The sequence below is a fragment of the Arachis ipaensis genome, chromosome B1, assembly GCF_059453495.1.
Source record: "Arachis ipaensis isolate K30076 ecotype BB chromosome B1, ASM5945349v1, whole genome shotgun sequence".
Classification (NCBI taxonomy): domain Eukaryota; kingdom Viridiplantae; phylum Streptophyta; class Magnoliopsida; order Fabales; family Fabaceae; genus Arachis; species Arachis ipaensis.
Window position 1 is genome coordinate 28,705,636 of NC_142436.1, and position 20,377 is coordinate 28,726,012.

Below are 20,377 nucleotides of genomic sequence, written 5' to 3' on the forward strand. Positions count from 1 at the left end.
TTCTAGTTGATTCTTCAAGTCTTGGATATGGGCCTTTGGATCTTGAGTTTGAAGCAGTTATCTTCCGCAGTGGTCTTAGCTTTACTTGCAGAGAGAAAGTGTGAAGTAGGCAAGGTCTTTAGCTCAGGACGTTAGTGGCGTTAACGTTAAGTGAGAGTGTGGGTTCGAGAACGTTAGTGACAATCACCTTTTTCACTAACGTTCCTCACCAGGAATGATCCACGTTAACTTCAACGTTAGTGGCATCAACGTGACCACTAACGTTGCCTCTTGATCCTTCGTGCACGTCATTGGGACTCACCTTTTCCAATAACGTTGAGAGTCCTCCCTCCCCCTACGTTAGAGTTCACGTTAACTTAGTTAACGTGGCTCTTAACGTAGGCTTGCCAATTCTTCGAGAACGTTAGTGATACTTACCTTTGTCACTAACGTTCCAATGTGCCCCTACTTCCCACGTTAGAGTCCACGTTAACTAAGTTAACGTGACTTCTAACGTGGTAATGATAGCCATCTCCAACGTTAGTGACAAAGGTGAGTGTCACTAACGTTGGCTCATCATCCTATCCTCAGCGTTAGCTTCCACGTTAACTAAGTTAGCATGGGAGTTAACGTGGCTCATAGTGGCTCATTGTGGCTCATTCCAACGTTAGTGACAAAGGTAAGTGTCACTAACGTTGGTGATCACTTGCTTTCTCCACGTTAGCTTCCACGTTAACTAAGTTAACGTGGCAACTAACGTGGCTCATTGTAGCTTGGCCAACGTTAGTGACAAAGGTGAGTGTCACTAATGTTGGCTTCTCTTTTGCTTCCCAACATTAGAGTCCACGTTAACTGAGTTAACGTGGCTCTAAACGTGGCCACTTATGAGCTTGGTCCAACGTTAGTGACAAAGGTGAGTGTCACTAACGTTGGCCTTATTTCTTTCTTCCACGTTAGAGTTCACGTTAACTTAGTTAACGTGACTCTTAACGTGGGCTATGATGGCTTTCGAGGACGTTATTGTAGATTACTTTTCTCATTAACGTTGCAAGCTAGCTCCCATTCCACGTTGGTGGTCACGTTAGTTAGACTAACGTGGTTGCCAACGTGGCTCTTTCTTGCTTCTTTTGTCCTGAAATCAAGCAATACAGTGCATCAAAGTCCTAATCCATATCATGAGACATGCATCATCCAATTTGTCATCTAATTCATGCAAAATTCTCATGAATCAGTGCTCAATGTATGCTTAAATCAAGATGTAAGTGAAATTCTACCCAAAACTTGCTTATTTCCTAAGAAAATGCATGAAACTACCCTAAAACAGTAAAGAAAAGGTCAGTGAAACTGGCCAAAATGCTCTGGCATCACAACACCAAACTTAAAGCTTGCTTGTCCCTAAGCAAGTACTAGAACAAGAGAATGATGAACGAAATGCCAAGAGAAATGAGTCATTATTGTGGAAGTCATGTCCTTGGTTTTATGGTGGTTTCATGCATAGCAACTTAGGTTCATTCCTTCTCTGGCTTTTAGACCTTTATCATGTCCTGGAATACTCACTTAATTGCACCCTATGAGGCTCTTATTCATTGATCCTTTTATTGTTTTCAGGGCTTATTTGTGTTCTTAGGCTAAGTACTCTGTGAGGGGGCGACTCTTTAAGATAAGCTTTCAGCCAGCACACCCAAACCAGTTGGTTCAAGGTGCTAGGTGTTAAGACACCCCTAAGGACTTACTCCCTCAAGTCTCTTTCTCCCATACATACACACCACAGGCACATGGTTTGTTTATTTTCTTTCTTGAGACCTTGGTGTCCAGCACCTCTTTGGGTTACTAAATGTTCTGTAGCAAGGTTGCTCTTGATAATGGACTTTCAGCTGATAATCCCGAGTTAGTTAACCCAAGTTACCAAGTGATGAAGCACTCCTACGAACTTATTTATCCAAGCAGATCCTTGGTAGAGGAGCACCATAGACACATCTCTTAAGTTTCAAACCCTTGGTGCCTAGCCTTATTCTTTATTAACTTTTCTTTCTTTTTCAACTCTTATTGTTCTTTTCCCCTTTTTCTTATTAGGATCTTGTTATTTAGCTAGTCTCATGGGATGTGTTTCAAGCATATGATTCAGGACAGATAGTTGTCTTCCCACCCTTGTTGGTGAATCAACTTAGCTAACTTATGACCACATTACACACTAAGGAACTTACTCCACAATATGAACTCCACTCTGGTTTTTGATAACAAACATTCTCTTTTTATTTTATTCAAAAGGAGACAAGCAACACAATAAGCAGGATGGAATTGAAAACAGGCAACTTGACTAGTAACCATAGACCTAGGCAATAAAAAAAAAACTTAAAGACAGAATTGAAAATTTCTAAACTACCATGGACATGTTCTATTTTATACATGATTTTCCTTATTTAAAGCTTGAAAAAGATGGAACAAAAAGGGAACTCCACCACCTTTTACTCATGGGGTTGCCCATGCTCTTCCTCTTGCTTGTCCTTTTTGTGTTTCTCTTGAGTGCTTGTACTCCCACTTCCCTTGCCTTTTCCAATCAACTTCTTCCAAAAACCAGCATCTTCCATCTTCTTTTTTAGTGTTTCCTTCTGTTGTTTCACCTTCCTTTCTTCTTGTTCTACAAAATCTTTTTGGACCTCATCATATGTAGGGATGGCATAGTGTAGATTATGCATATGACTAGACATGTAGTTCAACTTGGCTTGAGTGTTTATGTTGAACTCCTCCCTATGTAGTTGCCGTCCTTCATTAAGTACACTGAACTCATTGAATGCCTTCGTCTGAGCAAGCTGGCGTTGGTTGAGTTCTTGAAGGCGCTTATCTTGACGCTCTTGCCTTTCAGACACTTGATTGATGGCTTGAGTGAGCTGGGAATAATGTTCCATTTGCTGTTTCTGCCACTCCCCTTGTTGATTCATCCAATTAGAAAGGAGTTTTTCTTGACGATCCATCCTTTGAGCTTGAACATGCAGTTGTTGTTCTTGTCCCTCCATATAACTCCTTGCTAGTTCCTCAATGGCTCCATGAATGTGATTCAGGTTTATGTTGGTTGGGTCATAATATTCTCTTTGTTGGTGTTCTTCCTGATGAGATTCTTCTTGGTGGGCTCCTTCTTTTGGTTTTCGCTTTCCTATTTGAGGTCTTCTTTGTTGTTGGGCGGGCGTAGTATAGATCAGACGCTGGAGTGTAACTAGCCTCCCAGGGTTCACCCAGTCTGGATTGCTATCTTCGAAGACTACCTTGGCCTTTGTACACAATCTGAGAATGGTGCTGGGGTACCAAAGCCTGGCACCCGAATCAACCTTCTCAGCTGACTCTTGAATCCCCTCAGCTATGAGTTCATGCACATTGATTTCTCCACCCTGTACTAGGCAATGTACCATAGTCGCTCGATTAATATTGATCTCTGAATTATTTGCAGCTGAGAGGATAGAACTCCTCACGAGTTCAAACCATCCCTTGGCTTCCGGGCTAAGGTCTCCCCTCTTGATGAACCGGGGTCTCTTATCCGCATACCTTTCCCAGTCAGCTCCTATGACACATATGTCAGTCACTATTTCTTCGAGTTCATCATTGTCAGGGCTCTTACTTATCCTTGCATGATAACTAAGCTCATCAAAATGTGGTGATTTCAGCTGAAGAGTTCTTGTTATAGCATTTGGGCTGAAGTCCACCTCTCTTCCTCTTACGTAACTTTTGAAGGTTGGGGCCTTGGTTTTGTCTTCTCTAACCACATTTGCATAGAACTCTTTGATGAGGTTTGCATTGATCTTTCCCTCTGGGTTCGTGAGCCTTTGCCACCCTCTTTGTTCAATTTTTTCTCGAATCTGTGGGCATTCATCCTCGTTGATTTGGAATGTTAACTCAGGCAGTATCTTTTTGAGCTTTATCCGCTCAAATTCCTGTTCATGGAACACAGTTTTGAATCTCCTTTCATCGAAAGGGACGCTCTCCACTGGTTCTTTCCTCTTTTGCCTCTTGGAGCTTGATGAAGCCATAAGTAGGAGTTGATGTGTGAAGGTGGTGGAAGGTATGATAGGCGAGGGAATTCGGTTGGGTTAAGATTTGGTGCAATGAAGGGGAAGAGTGTTTGGTTTCGAGAATGAGAAGTGTGGGGAGTGAAATTGGAATATAAAGGGTGTACTTAGTGCAAATCACTTATATAGGGAAGTGGTGTGTGGATGAAAGGTATGGATTGATGGGATTGGTGTATGATGAACGGATGGGGTTCTGCAGGGGATGAGCACAAGGATCATCATCTTTATGAGGGAGATTGGTTCGGTCTTCAAGGATCTCATTCTTTCAATGTTGCATGGCACATTTCCCAATGCATTTCCCCTTGAGACACGTGTGTACTCCCCCTTCATGAAGTGGCCGAAACTTCTCCTTTCAATTAATTTTCCACTCAATCCACTTCAATACCCCTTTCTTCTCTCCTACAAAATACAAGAAATGTGATTTAAAAATGTGTGGAAAGTGGCGGTAAAATTAAAAGAATAACTAATTTTTAAAGTTTTTGTTTTAACTAACTAAGTGCCATTCATTAGTGCAAACCAACTGACTAACTCAACATCTATGTGTGCAACATTTGCAACATCAAACTTAGTTTGGTGCCATGTGATGTAAAAGATTTGTTCAAGGCCCCTAAGAGTGACATTATGTGGGTTACATGTATGTTCTCTTAGTGTGCCTTGAACACCAAACTTGTTCCTCACTATATGTTGTACACAATGACTCATGCAAGTGCATATCAAGTTGATTTGAAATTCATGAACCTTGCATTATTAACTAATTTAAAAGCATATAAAACATGGGTTGCCTCCCATGAAGCGCTTCTTTAGCGTCACTAGCTTGACGTTTTGCCTTTGTCATGGTGGTTGGTAATGCTTCAGATCTTCTCCTCTTGCAGTAGACCTATATCCATTGGCTTCATCAAGGATCTCTACATGTTCTAGAGAGAGAACTCTGTTGATGGTAAAGACCTTAGGTAGCTGAGATGGGATGGTGGGGAGATCGGGGGAATAGCTGGGAAGTAAGCTGAGATTACTTTATCCCCTGGAGAGAAGTCCTCTGTAGGGATCTTCTTGTTCCTCCACCCCCTTGGTGCCTTCTTCTTTGTCCCTTTTGATGTTGCCTTGCTCTTTATGACCTCTTCTTCTAAGGGAATTTTGTTACTGGTCTCATATGACTCTGGTGGTTTAGGTTCCTCCTTATTTTCCTTGAGCTGTGACAGCTGCTGATTGCCTTATTCTTCAACCAAGTGGTTTCCCAGAGGTGTTGGTTGTGCTTCAGTGCTTGCCTCCTCCCTCAGTATCTCATTATGATATGTTTCTTGTGAGAGTTTGAAGACATTGAAGCTGAGTTGTTCATCATGGATCCTCAAAATTAGCTCCCCTCGCTCCACGTCTATGAGTGCTCTGGCTGTAGCTAAGAACGGTCTTCCCAATATGATTGGGTGCAGGTGACTCTCTTCCATGTCCAAGATGATAAAGTCTGTGGGCAGGAAGTATTTTCCAACCTTCACTAGCACATTTTCAACCACTCCTACTGCTTGTTTTTTAGTTTTGTCAGCCAGCCTGATAACTACATCTGTGGGTATTATCTCATTGATCTGTAGCCTTTTCATAAGTGATAAAGGCATTAAGTTGATGCTTCCTCCCAGATCGCAAAGTCCTTTATCAAAAATTGTTTCTCCTATGGCACAGGGGATGTAGAAACTCCCTGGGTCCTTCCTCTTTGTAGGCAGCTCTGGTTGAATGAGAGCACTGCACTCCTTATTCATCACTATGGTTTGTCCTCCCTTGAGTGAGCTTTTCTTGGTCAGCAGTTCCTTCATATACTTAATGTATGAGGGCATTTGTTAGAGGGCCTTGATGAATGGTATGTTTACATGGAGGGATGCAAACAGGTCCAGAAACCTTGAGTATATTCTCTTCTCTACAGCACCATTGAGTAATTGGGGAAAAAGTGCATAGAGTTTCAGCAGCTCCTTCTGTGTCAGCTCTTTTTGTGAAATTTTGGGTTCTTGGTGATCCTTTTCCTGTTTTTCTGCCGATGTCTCTCCAAGTTGTTCTAATGGCTTGTTTTGCTTTTCCTCAGTCTCCTTATTACTTATAGTAACCATCTTGCAATCTTTCCATCTGACTTTCTTTGCTTCACCTCTCCGATTTTTCTCTGTGTCACTTGGGAAGCTATCAGTAGGTTTGGAAATCTTTTCAGATAAGTATCCCACTTGAAATTTCAGCCTCTTGATGGTGTCTCCCTGGTTCTTGATACTAGCTCGCACCTCCTCTTTAAATACCTTATTATCTTGAATCTCTTTGCATATGCCCTCAAGCAGAGTCTCAATTTTGGAGAGTCTATCTTCAGATGATGGTGAGTTGAGAGCGGATGGGTGAGTTGGGTCATTTTGATTTTGGTATGGATGTGGAGAGGTGTTGTTAGGGTGGTGTTGATATGATCTCTGTGTGGAATGTTGGTGAGCTACATTGTTGTTGTGGTTGTGACGTCTCTGATCTTGGCTTTGATCTTGTTGATTTTCCCATCCAAAGTTTGGGTGATTCCTCCATCCAGGGTTGTAGGTTTTGGAGTATGGATCATGGGTCTGCCTGGGTGAGTTTCCAATGTAGTTGGCTTGTTCTTGCTCCTCCTCTGCCTCAGCATTCACTCCCTCTTGGTTTGCTGATGAGGTGGTGATTGCTGCCACTTGGTTTCTCTCCATCTTCTTGGTGAGGTCAGCCAGCTGCTTGGTAATAAGCTTGTTTTGGGCCAGCAGTGCATCCACATTGTTTAGCTCCATCACTCCTCTAGTGTTGCCTCTTTCAGAAGCATAGAAATAGTCATTCTCTGCTACAGTCTCAATGACATCTATGGCTTCTTCAATGGTCTTCTTCTTGTTCAGAGATCCCCCGGATGAATGGTCTACTGCCTTCTTTGATTCATAAGAGAGGCCTTCATAGAAAATGTGTAGTTGCACCCATTCATTGAACATATCTGGTGGATACCTTCTTGTCAGGTCCTTAAACCTCTCCCATGCTTCATATAGAGTCTCACCATCCTGCTGCCTGAATGTTTGTACCTCAGCTCTCAGCCTGTTGATCCGTTGAGGAGGATAGAATCTTGCCAAGAATTTGTTCACCACATCTTTCCAGGTTGCTAAACTCTCCTTTGGGAAGGATTCCAGCCATTTAGATGCTTTGTCCTTAAGTGAGAAAGGGAACAGAAGTAGTCTATAGGTGTCAGGATGAACACCATTAGACTTCACAGTATCACATATCCTCAGGAAGGTGGTTAGATGTTGATTGGGGTCTTCTTGGACACCTCCTCCGAATGAACAATTGTTCTGAACAAGGGTGATGAGTTGTGGCTTTTGTTCAAAGTTTTTGGTATGTATGGTTGGCCTTTAGATGCTGCTTCCACAGTTTTCTGGGTTTGGGTTGATGTAAGAACCCAGAACTCTTCTCTCTTGTCCAGCCTGATGCGCTGGACCTTCTCTGCCATGGTTGTGAGCCTCTTCTTCATGATGGTTCTCCATGTTTTTATCCATGTCTGGTTCAAAGTACTCCTCCTCTTCCTCAGCACCAACTACTATCTTTCCTCTTGCTTCCCTCCTTAATCTAAGGAAGGTTCTCTCAGGTTCAGAATCAAAGGAAGTTGAAGCCCCGCTTCTTCTCCCTGTCATACAACCAACAAGGCACAAGCAAGGAAATAGATGCAGAAAGTACTCTTGTTAAAATTGTTGTTAGTGTGAGTGATGCAATATATCAAACAGTTAGTGGGTTAGTGAACTGAATGGTAAATAACTAAGAAAAAGGAGTAGGGGGAAGGAAGGAAAATAACTAAAACTGAAAGTAATTAACTCAAACATAAATTTAAATCAAACAAAAGAAAAATGCTCAATCTAGTTATCCTACAATTTAGTCATTGTTGATACAAAATCAATCCCCGGCAATGGCACCGTAAACTTGATAGCACGGAAACTTGTCTCTCAACAATTTTTCTTCGGCAAGTATACCGAATTGTCGTCAAGTAAAAACTCATAATAGAGTGAGGTCGAATCCCACAGGGATTGATTGGTCAAGCAACTTTAATTAGAGGAATGTTCTAGTTGAGCGAAGCAGAATTTGGTTTGAAAGTTGCAGGAAATTAAATGGCGGGAAAGTAAATAGCAGAAAATGTAAATGCTGGAAGTAAAGAGCTGAAAGTAAATGACGGAAAGTAAATTGCAGAATTGTAAATGGGAATGGAGAAGATGCTCATGAAAGTAAATTGCAGAAATTAAAGAGAATGGGTAAGATCAGAAATGGGGATTCATTGGGCTTAGGAGATGTTGCATTCTCCGGATCAAGTTCATTTTTATCTCTTCCTCAATCAATGCATTCATTGATCTCCTTGGCAATCTTAAGTGATCGAATTCCAATTCCTTGGTAATTCAATCTCTCAAATCTTGATCAATAGCCAATTCCTTGGTCAATTGCTCATGAGAAGAGATGAAGTATGGTCACTGATTATACCACATGCATTCCCAAATCAAGTGTTGGTAGGATTATAGTCACCATACCCAACCAAACCCAATTTGGTCCAACATGAGAAAGCATTTCTAGCATGATCTCTTCATTCCTCTTCCAAGGTTCAGAAGAGATCCAAGTATGAATAGCTTCTTTTCCAAGATAACTACCCAATTGGATGAAGATTGAAAGCTTTCTAGTAAAATCAAGAGAAAAGATAGAAGAAGAGTAATGAAAATTAGTATTGATCCATCAAATTAGAACAGAGCTCCCTAACCCAATGAAAGGGGTTTAGTTGTTCATAGCTCTGGAAATGGAAAACAAAGATGGAGAATACATCATGAAAACTAGAACTAGAAATGCAGAGAAAGTAAATTATACAGAGAGTAGTTCTCAATTTCCCATCCCCCAAAAGCTGCTTTCTAATTCAAAACTACCCCTATATATATTACTCTTCTGATCTTCTAGTTGATTCTTCAAGTCTTGTATATGGGCTTTTGGATCTTGAGTTTGAAGCAGTTATCTTCCGCAGTGGGCTTAGCTTTACTTGCAGAGAGAAAGTGTGAAGTAGGCAGGGTCTTTAGCTCAGGACGTTAGTGGCGTTAACGTTAAGTGAGAGTGTGGGTTCGAGAACGTTAGTGACAATCACCTTTTTCACTAACGTTCCTCACCCAGGGATGATCCACATTAACTTCAATGTTAGTGGCATCAACGTGACCACTAACGTTGCCTCTTGATCCTTCGCGCACGTTATTGGGACTCACCTTTTCAAATAACGTTGAGAGTCCTCCCTCCCCCTACGTTAGAGTTCACGTTAACTTAGTTAACGTGGCTCTTAACGTAGGCTTGCCAATTCTTCGAGAATATTAGTGACACTTACCTTTGTCACTAATGTTCCAAGGTTCCCCTACTTCCCACGTTAGAGTCTACGTTAACTAAGTTAACGTGGCTTCTCACGTGGTAATGATAGCCATCTCCAACGTTAGTGACAAAGGTGAGTGTCACTAACGTTGGCTCATCATCCTATCCTCAACGTTAGCTTCCACGTTAACTAAGTTAACGTGGGAGTTAACGTGGCTCATTGTGGCTCATTCCAACGTTAGTGACAAAGGTAAGTGTCACTAACGTTGGCGATCACTTGCTTTCTCCATGTTAGCTTCCACGTTAACTAAGTTAACGTGGCAACTAACGTGGCTCATTGTAGCTTGGCCAACGTTAGTGACAAAGGTGAGTGTCACTAACGTTGGCTTCTCTTTTGCTTCCCAACGTTAGAGTCCACGTTAACTGAGTTAACGTGGCTCTTAACGTGGCCACTTATGAGCTTGGTCCAACATTAGTGACAAAGGTGAGTGTCACTAACGTTGGCCTTATTTCTTTCTTCCACGTTAGAGTTCACGTTAACTTAGTTAACATGACTCTTAACGTGGGCTATGATGGCTTTCGAGGACGTTATTGGCGATTACTTTTCTCATTAATGTTGCAAGCTAGCTCCCATTCCACGTTGGTGATCACGTTAGTTAGACTAACGTGGCTCTTTCTTGCTTCCTTTGTCCTGAAATCAAGCAATACAGTGCATCAAAGTTCTAATCCACATCATGAGACATGCATCATCCAATTTGTCATCTAATTCATGCAAAATTCTCATGAAATTATGTAAAGTGCTCAATGTATGCTTAAATCAAGATGTAAGTGAAATTCTACTCAAAACTTGCTTATTTCCTAAGAAAATGCATGAAACTACCCTAAAACAGTAAGGAAAAGGTCAGTGAAACTGGCCAAAATGCCCTGGCATCAAGCATCATTAAAAAAATAAGACAACTTTATCTTTAAAATTTGGTGATTTTAAGTTTAGTAGATTTTTTTACAATTCTTTTTTATTAATTACCAAGAATATTTTTAAAAAATGAAAAAAAAAAGTTAGAGGTTGAGCTTTTATTCGATTTTTCTGTATATACTTTCTAAATAGTTATCCAAATATTTCTACAAAATTTTGGATCAAATACATAAGCGATTTGCTAAATACAAAAGTTGTTTGTCACTTATAAAAAAATTAAAAAATTTAGTTATTTTTTTGCATTTTCTAATATTTTGAGGATATTTTTGTCTTTATCAAAAGTAAGGGTTATTTTGGACATTATGAGGAATGAAGGAAGAAATGCAATTTAGGCCAAGTATTATTGAAGAAGACATTACATATCCTGAAATCAGTCTCATGAATATTAATTACCTAGACTTTAACTCCAATTGCACCAGCAGACAACCAAGGGTAGAAACAAAAATTGACTTTTGAAAAAAAAAATACTTATTATTTTTATCTTTTAAAAAAAGATCTTTTTTTTAACAGACAAAAATTATTTCACATTTGGATAGACTTTTTCAAAAGAATTTTCAAGTATTAAAAACGTCTTTTGCTTCTACTTTTATTAAAAGTAAGTTATTGTTAGCTTTTAAAAAAATAAATAATTTGTTTTTTTAATAAAAGTACTTTATTTAAAAGACGTATCCAAATAGACTTCAAATTAATAAAAATACTTTATTTTTTAAAAAAAGTACTTTTTTCACTCAAAAAAGCCATCTTAAGAGTAGCTATTACTTTTACAATTAACTTCCATGTGTGAGATGAAGAGTCATTATTCATTGAATCAAAGAGAGTGCCATTTCACAAATATTTATGCCTCAATAGCCAAACTCATAATTCGTCATGATTCTAAAGGAGGCTCCAAACTAATTTTCCTATCAAAGAAATGTTGGCTAGCTAAAAGTCCCTCAAAGCAAGCCAGTTGTATCTCTTGTGTGTAATAAGCATACGCCAAGAGGTAAGGTGGAATCCTTGTGAGGTAGAATTACCACTCCAAACAAATTGTCACATGACTTTATCAACATTAGAGCAGATGGACGTAGGAAAGAGGCTAACTTACATTTTATAGATAGGAATATATGAAAGAACCAATTTAGCAACACAAATATGGCCAACTCTATTAAAAAATCTGCCTTTCCATGACATGAGCCTGTGATGAATCTAGTCCAAAAAGTTATTGAAGTTTACTTTGGTAGGTCTGGAATTGCTCAATGGTACCCCTAAATACTTGCCCAGAGAATTAGAAACCAAACAGAAGAGATCCCTATAAGCATTTTCTTTCTATTCCTTTAAACATGCACAGAAAAAATAGCACTAGATTTCTAAAGGTTTACTTTCATACCAGATGCTTTATAGAAGATCTAAAGAGTATGAAGAACCTTAAGTAGCTGAGATCTTTTAGCCTTACTAAAGAGCACTAGGTCATCCGGAAACTTAAGATGATACAGGACAGGGCTGCCACAGTAAATAGTAATTGGCTCACAGTGACCTTGATCAATTAATTGAGTGATAAAGCAACTTAGGAGCTCCATGCACAAAATAAATAGATATGGTGATATTGGATCCCTTGGCAGAGACTCCTTTTGGGCTGAACGTTGTCCAACTTATTACTGGTATGGATTTTTGAATATCCACAACTGAACCGGCAAGTATGATTTAAGAAGATTTTTCGTGTCGGTATAGAATTTCCTCAAATGAATGAATTCTCGTTGCAAGTATAGTTCTACACCAACAAAGAATCCTCCCAATCAAAAATTTGACTTGTCATAAGTACAAACTCCAATGAATTTATAACCGAAGTATTTAGATTCTGGGTCATCTCACAAGGAATCGCAATGAAGTGATCAATTATTGGCTATGAAAATGCAATGGGGTTTATTTTATATTTTTGAAAGAAAATAAATGACAAGAAAAGTAAAAAGAGCAATTAAGGAAAGCAATTAATAAAGAGAGACATTCATGGAAAGGTTTGAGATCATAGGCTTTCTATCCTAGTCATTAATCATAACAATAATTAACAAGAATTTATCTTATTTCGTCATCTCCAACATTGGAAGAAGGTGTAAGTTATCTTCCATGAGAGAAAGTCAAACAAGACTAGTTAATCTCAAATCAAAAATCCTAATCAACTCACTAATTGAATTAGCAAAAGATTAGCGTCATTGAAAATGATATTAACTAACAACTCTAGATTGCCAATGTAAATTGGGTATTAATGACTCAAGATTGCCCAATTACTCTTCCCAAGCCAAGAATGCTCAAAATCTACTCTAAAGCCCAACCAAGTATTTTGTCAAACACTTGAAAGGCATAAAAGGAAAGCATAATAAATGACAAGAAATAGTGAAATCTACCAACTACAAATTGTAAGAAAAGTAAATTCACAACTCAAATCAACAATTAAAAGAACATCAAACATAAATTTCATAAAAGAGATCCAAAGCCATCAAGAGTTCATCATCACAAGAGAAACATTAAAAGAGAAATTAACATGAAAACTAACAAAATCAAGTAGTAGGAACAAGAAATCATAAGAGAAATAAGATGAAAACAATAATCAAAACCTAGATCTAAGATGGAATTAACCTAACCTAATTCTAGAGAGAAGAGGGAGCTTCTCTCTGTAGAAACTAACCTACATGATGCTAATGCTACAAATAATTGCTTTTCCCTTGCCCAAGCTTGAATTCTGCATGAAATAGCATCAAAAATGAGTTGGTTTTGGCCCAAAGTGCTTCAGAAATCGCTGGGGGCGATTTCACTTTAGTGGGCCACGAGCAGCATCGGCGCGCACGCGTACATGGCGCGTGCGCGCCCATGAACGCGAAACAATGTATGGCAAATTTTATATCATTTCGAAGCTCCGGATGTTAGCTTTTCAACGCAACTAGAACCGCCTCATTTGGACCTCTGTAGCTCAGGTTATGGTCGATTGAGTGCAAAGAGGTCAGGCTTGACAGCTTTACGGTTCCTTCATTTCTTCATGAGCTCTCCCACTTTGCATGCTTTTCTCCTCACTTCTTCCATCCAATACTTGTCTTCTAAACCTGAAATCACTCAAAAAACATATCAAGGCATCGAATAGAATTAAAGTAGATTAAAATCACCAATTTTAGGGCCTAAAAAGCATGTTTTCACATTTAGGCACTAATCAAGGGAGAATTGCAAAACCATGCTATTTCATTGAATAAATGTGAGAAAAGGTGATAAAATCCCTCAAATTAAGTACAAGATAAACCACAAAATTGGGGTTTATCAAATCTCCCTACACTTAACCAAGCATGTCCTCATGCTAAGAATAAAGAAGGACAAGAAAAAGGGTATGAACATTTATTCAATGCAAATAAACTATATGCACCTATCTATATGAATGCAACTAAATGCAAAAATGATTCTACCTACTTGGTTAAAAGTAAATCAATCCCCAAGAACACATATGCACAAGTAGGGCTAAGTAGTATGATGATTCATGAATCCTACCAATTCAAATATCAAAATGAAGTTCAAATATACTTGCAAGAAGAAAGCTCATGAAAGCCAGGAACAAGGAATTGAGCATCGAACCCTCACCGGACGTGTATCCGCTCTAGTCACTTAAGTGTATAGGGTCGATCACTCTATTCTCTTCTAATCATGCTTTCTAAGATTTTTTTTTCATCTAACAATCAACAATTATTCAATGCATGCGTACATTCATCATGAAGACTTATTCATAGGTTGTAATGGGGCTAGGGTCAAGGTAGGATGCATATGGTCAAGTGAGCTTGAAATTTGAATCTTTGATTAACCTAAGCTCCCAGCAAACACATATAACAACCTATATAATTCTAATACACAACCTAGCTACCCATGATTCCCACTTTTTCACATACTCATGCATTCTCTTTAATTCACATTCCATATGCATTGATTTTTATTGAACTTTGGGACATTTTTGTCCCCTTTTTATTTCCTTTTCTTTTTTTTTTCTTTTTCTATATTTTTTTCTTTTTTCTATTTTTGTTTCTTTTATTATTTTCCTTTTTTATATATTTTTTTTCTACACATATTTTTTTTCAAAAGTATATACAAACGTATCAATGCATATGGTTTTACATATTTAATGCATAAGCATGTACCAAATCCCCAAAAATCTTCAACAAAAATATAAAAACACACTTTACTCTCAATCAATATCCCAAGTTTCTCATGCCCAAATGATACACACCCTCACTAGCCTAAGCTAATCAAAGATCCAAATTAAGGGATATTTATTATTTTTCACTTAGGGGTAGTGATGTGCTACAATTAAGAACAAAAGGGATTAAGTAGGCTCAAATTTGGCTAACAATGGTTGATGAAAGGTAAGCTATTTGGGTAAGTGAGCTAAATAAAATGATGGCCTCAATCATATAAATGCATTCATACATGGAATAATGGACATAAAGAATCAAACAAATCAAAGATTACAATCATAGAAAGAGAATGATGCAAACAAGAATGAAAATAAGTGGTTATAAGATGTAACCACACAATTGGGCTCAAAACTCACATGCTTGTGTTCTTAGCTCAAAAACTATGTTCCAAAATAAATCCTTCAAGCAAGTACAACAAAAAATTTTTTCAAATTGGTAGGGTGCCCTAAAAATAGTTTCTTGGAAAAGAAATCATCACCCTAACCAAGTAGTCCTAACATAAAAAGGGAGTGGTAAAAATATGTACAAATTCTAACTACATGCAATCTATCATGCAATGCAACAATTAATCTAACAAAGACAAAAATTAAAAATTGGTGTTGAAAAAGGAAGTTGTTACCCATGGAGGTCGGTCGGACGACCTCCCCACACTTAAAAATTTGCACCGTCCTCGGTGCATGCAAAGAAGAGCAAGGTGGATGGGTTGCTACAGTTGATGAGCTCCTTCGAAAGGTTCTGCGGGTGAACTTTTTTGTTGCCCCATTTAGAAGTCTTTCCAATCCTTTCCTTCTTGGTGGCCAACCTAAAAGGAAAGAGAATGAAAGAAAATTCAGCCTACAAAAAACATATTAAGCAAATAAAACATAGGTGGGGGCTAATGCCAAATAAGAATAGGGTCCTCACTACATGGTAGCTACAACATGTGAGTGAAAAAGCAATTCAAGCAAAGGCATATTAACTAATACTTGATGCAAGAACAAAGTTAAAGCATAAGTGAATAACATGAAGAGCATGTCGAGCATCAAGTTCAAACAACAATTAACACAAACAAGATTAGTAATAAGCATGAGACCATTTGGTCCCATCCTAACTCAATGATGATGAGGTATAAAGACAAGGGATCATGAGTCAGGAAGGACTAAAGTACTAATCTTGTTTGTAGAAAAATATTACAATTAATACCAAACAAGTCACGAAGCACCAAGATTAACCAAGAAATTCTCAACACTTGAATATAAGAATCCAACACCATTATTAAAATAAGAAACTTAGAAAAGAAAATAAGAACAAGCTATAAAAACAAAATTAAAATGCAATGAATGAAAATAAGCAAATGCAATAAAAAAACTGGAAGAAAAGAAAAAAAATTTTTACCGGCGCGGACGCGTCATGCACGCTTCCGCGCAGATGCGCAGTTTGGCCAAAAGACGTGTACGCGCCAGGTGCGCGCACGCGTGGGTTGCAGGCATAGAATAGGCACAAACTGGGCATAACTCTCCGGAACATGTACCAGGAGGGCAGGTGGCGCTATCGGCGCACACGCGTGCAGCGTGCGTCCGCGCGCATTGCACGATTAGCTTGAAGGACGCGTACGCACCAGGTGCGCACACGCGCGGGTGGTTTGTGCTTCAGGCATGGTGCTGGCGCAGTGTAGGCGCAACTCTCGGGTCAATGTATGGAGGGGTGAGATTTTACAATCCACGCGTACGCACACTTGGCGCGCCCACGTGGATGGTCGAAAGTGCTTGAGGCGCGCGTACGCGCCAAGAGCGCGCATGCGTGGGTTGGTGCTCTGTTTTTCAAAATTTTTCCAAGTTCTTGCACCAAACCAAGCATTCCAAACCTCCAAACAGCTACCCAAACACCTTCAAACCTTATTTAACATACTAAACTACCAACTCAACAAGATATGAAATTAAACTAATTACCAATATGTACAAAAGAGAAAAAAATGAAAAGAATTTACCATGGTGGGGTGTCTCCCACCTAGCACTTTTGTTTATTGTCCTTAAGTTGGACTTATGGGGAGCTCCTCATCAAGGTTGCTTGTGGTTGTATCCATCTTGGAACATCCACCAATGCTTAAATCTCCAATAAGCTTCATTCTTCAATGTTAATATCTTCAAGTTTTGATGGAGTTCTTCACAAACCATGAGCTCCCAAAGTTGATTTTCCTTGTGCGATCCGAGATCCCACACTTTGTTTTGACACCCATCTTCAAATTGATCATCATGATTCCAATTGGGTGAGAAGTGATCCGAATTCTCAAGTAAACACCAAAGCATCTTCTTAGACCCCTTTAGTTGAGAACTATACCAACCATTGTACTTAGACTTTGAGTTTCCAACCATAAGGAACCTTGATTGGCATTTCCACCCACTAACCAATTCTTTCCTACTCTTGACTCCACAAAGAGCTCTAAGTTGCCCATCCGTCTCAAGCAAACCATATTCAAGTGAGAAATTAAAGCTTAGGGATAAGAATTTTACCCACTTGAATGTTGTATTGGATGGTGACTTAGGAAGGGGTGGTCCTAATGATCTTGCAAGTTCCACTCCTGAAGAACGAAACTCTCATGCGATCTAGAATTTTCACAATAAATTTGCGTTGTAAGTATAGCTTCTAGATCGACAAGAATTCCTTTCTTACAAAAGTTTAGTTGTCACAAGTAACAAACCCCTTTAAAATTGATAACCGAAGTATTCAAACCTCGGGTCGTCTTCTCAAGGAACTGCTGGGAGGTGCTCTTATTATTGGTTATGAGTTTTGTAAATTGGGGGTTTTTGAAAGGTTTGAACAAGGAAAATAAGTTGCAGGAATTAATAAATTAATATCTAATAAAACTCTTGGCAAGGTATGAAAATTCGAAAGTCCTATCCTAGTTATCCTTATGAGAATTGAGTTTAATCCCACTTAGTTAACCTTTACGAAAGCAAGAAAAAGTCACGTGGACTAATTAGTTAGATCCCCAAGTCCTAGCCAACTCCTAAGGAAAGACTAGAGTTAGTGGAATTCAATTCAATTAGCAAAAATAACAATTAACAATCACGATAAGTTTGATAACTCAAGAGCCTCCAGTTAATCAATTAAAGCCAAGAATATAAAAAGCTAAATAAGAATCATAAATCTGCAATACCTCAATTTATATCAAATAAAGAAAAATCCTAACATGAATGGTTCATAAGCCAATTTGGCAACAAAAGTAATTAAATAAAAGCATTAAAGTATCTTAAAGTAAAAGAGAAATATAAAGCAAAAGAAATATTGAACCTGAGAGGAAGTTGTAATCCTAAATCCTTTAAGAGGAGTCCTAATCCTAAAACCTAAGAGAGAGGAGAGAACCTCTCCCTCTAAAAACTACATCTAAAATATCAAAAGTGAATGTATGGAAGACTTGTTAATGAATGGATGCATTCTCCCACTTTATAGCCTCTAATCTGTGTTTTCTGGGCCGAAAACTGGGTCAAAAACCGCCCAGAAATCACCCCTAGCGTATTCTGGTACGTACAGTCGCAGGAAAGTGACGCGGAAGCGTCGTCCACGCATTTGCGCGGATTGGGTTTTCGCCAGGTCACGCGTTCGCATCGCCTGGCTTCAAAGCAGCTATGGCAAATTATATATCGTTACAAAGCCCCGGATGTTAGCTTTCCAACGCAACTGAAACCATCTCATTTGGACATTTGTAGCTGAAGTTATGACCGTTTGAGTGCGAAGAGGTCAGGTTGGACAGCTTAACAATTTCTTCAACTTCTTGTATTCCTTCCACTTTTGCATGCTTCCTTTCCATCCTCTGAGTCATTCCTGCCCTGTAATCTCTGAAAACACTTAACACACATATCAAGGCATCGAATGGTAATAAAAGAAGATTAAACATATCAAAATTAAGACCAAAGAAGCATGTTTTCAATCATAGCACAAAATCAGGATGGAAAACGTAAACTCATGCAAAACATATGAATAAGTGTATGAAAGATTGATAAAATCCACTCAATTGAGCACAAGATAAACCATAAAATAGTGGTTTATCAACCTCCCCACACTTAAACATTAGCATGTCCTCATGCTAAGCTCAAGAGAAGCTATAAAGGAGTGAAGAGGAATGGTAAAATGTATGAAATGCAATCCTATCTATATGAATGCAACTAAATATGAAATGCTTCTACTTACTTGGTTAAAAATAAATAAGTTCTCCAAGACAAACATAAATCAAATTCCACTAATTCAAACCATACAGTAAAAACTAGTAAACTTGTAAGAAGATAGCTCATGAAAGCAGGGAATATAGAATCAAGCATTGAACCCTTACTGGTAGTGTATATCACTCTAACTCTCAAGAGTCTAGGGTCAATCACTCTACTCTTCCATAGTCATGCTTTCTCAACCTTGTTCTTCATCTAACCAATCAACAACTATTTAGTATACCAATGCAAACATCATGAGGTCTTCAAAGGTAAGGATATATATATATATATATATATATATATATATATATATATATATATATATATATATATATATATATATATATATATATATATATATATATATATATATATATATATATATATAAGGTTAAGTGAGCTAACAAACTGAATCCTTGATTAGTCTAAGATCTCACCTAACATATACATACTTTATATAATTTAAAATGCTTTACCTAGCTACCCAAATTTTTTCCACTGTTGTATTACATGCTCATGTATCAAACTTATTTTTGAATTTTGTCCCATGTGCATTGATTCTTTTTATTTTGCATTTGGGGTAATATATATATATATATATATATATATATATATATATATTTATCCCCTTATTTAATTACTTAAAATTTTTTTTTGATTGCACATGGTAATTTAATTATTTTGATTTCACATGAGCATGCTTCCCGAATTTTCAAATAACTTTTTCAATTTAATTCCTTTTTTTTATCATCCAATGTTCCCATAAAATTCCCCATACTTAAATTATACACAATATCTATCTTAAGCTAACCAAGGATTTAACTTGGGATTTTTATTTTGTTTTTCTGCTTAAGGCTAGTAATGTGGTTATGGAATAGAGGGGGGTTAAAAAGCTCAAAGTGGCTAACAAGGATGACATAAAAGGTAGGCTTATTTGAGATAAGTGAGTGAGTACAAGTAATGGCCTCAATCATATGCAAGCATGTAAATACACTAAATAATGGACATATAGAATGGAACAAAGTAAAGATTGCAATTATAGAGAAGAAAACACACAAGAATAAAATATTTATGGTTAAATAATGTAACCATGTAATTAATCTCAAAATCTCACAGGTTGTGTGTTCTTTGGCTCAAAAACCATGTTCCAAATACAACTTCAAACAAGTTTAACATAAAAGTTTTGATTTAAATTAGTGAAATTTTTCAAAAATAGGATCTTTAGAAGAAACTTATTATTTTTCTACCAAGTAGTAGCTAAATGCATAGAATCAAACAAACACGCAATTAAACATGAAAATGCAATAATGAACAAACAAAGAAAATAAAACAATGGTGTTGGAAAGAAGAAAATAGCTAACCCATGGAAATCGGTATCGACCTCCCCACACTAAAAGATTGCACCGTCCTCGGTGCATACTAAGATGTGCAGGTGGATGGGTTGCGAGCTATAACTGTTGTTATTTCTCTAAAGATTGTGCAGACGGACTGGCTTGTCTCCCCATTAAGAGGCTTTTCCTCTCCCTTCGTGGTGGCCATCCTGAAAGAAGAGGGAAAAGAAGAAAAATAACCCAAAAATAAAGATAGAAAATAAATAAAATATGGGTGTTAATGCCAGATAATAAGGGTCTCAATTACATGGTAGCTACAACATGC

At 38.0% G+C, this 20,377-nt stretch overlaps 1 protein-coding gene across 1 annotated transcript; it reads right to left on the bottom strand.

Moving 5' to 3' along the window:
- Positions 1 to 2,444: 2,444 nt before the first annotated feature.
- LOC148576062 (uncharacterized) lies at positions 2,445 to 3,998 on the bottom strand. The gene has a single exon (XM_088501927.1). It carries the CDS (start codon positions 3,996 to 3,998, stop codon positions 2,445 to 2,447), a length of 1,554 nt encoding a protein of 517 aa, XP_088358053.1.
- Positions 3,999 to 20,377: the final 16,379 nt, after the last annotated feature.

Bases quoted from the DNA above. Each gene is read 5' to 3' on its own strand.
- LOC148576062 (XM_088501927.1), bottom strand. From the start codon at position 3,998: ATGGCTTCATCAAGCTCCAAGAGGCAAAAGAGGAAAGAACCAGTGGAG.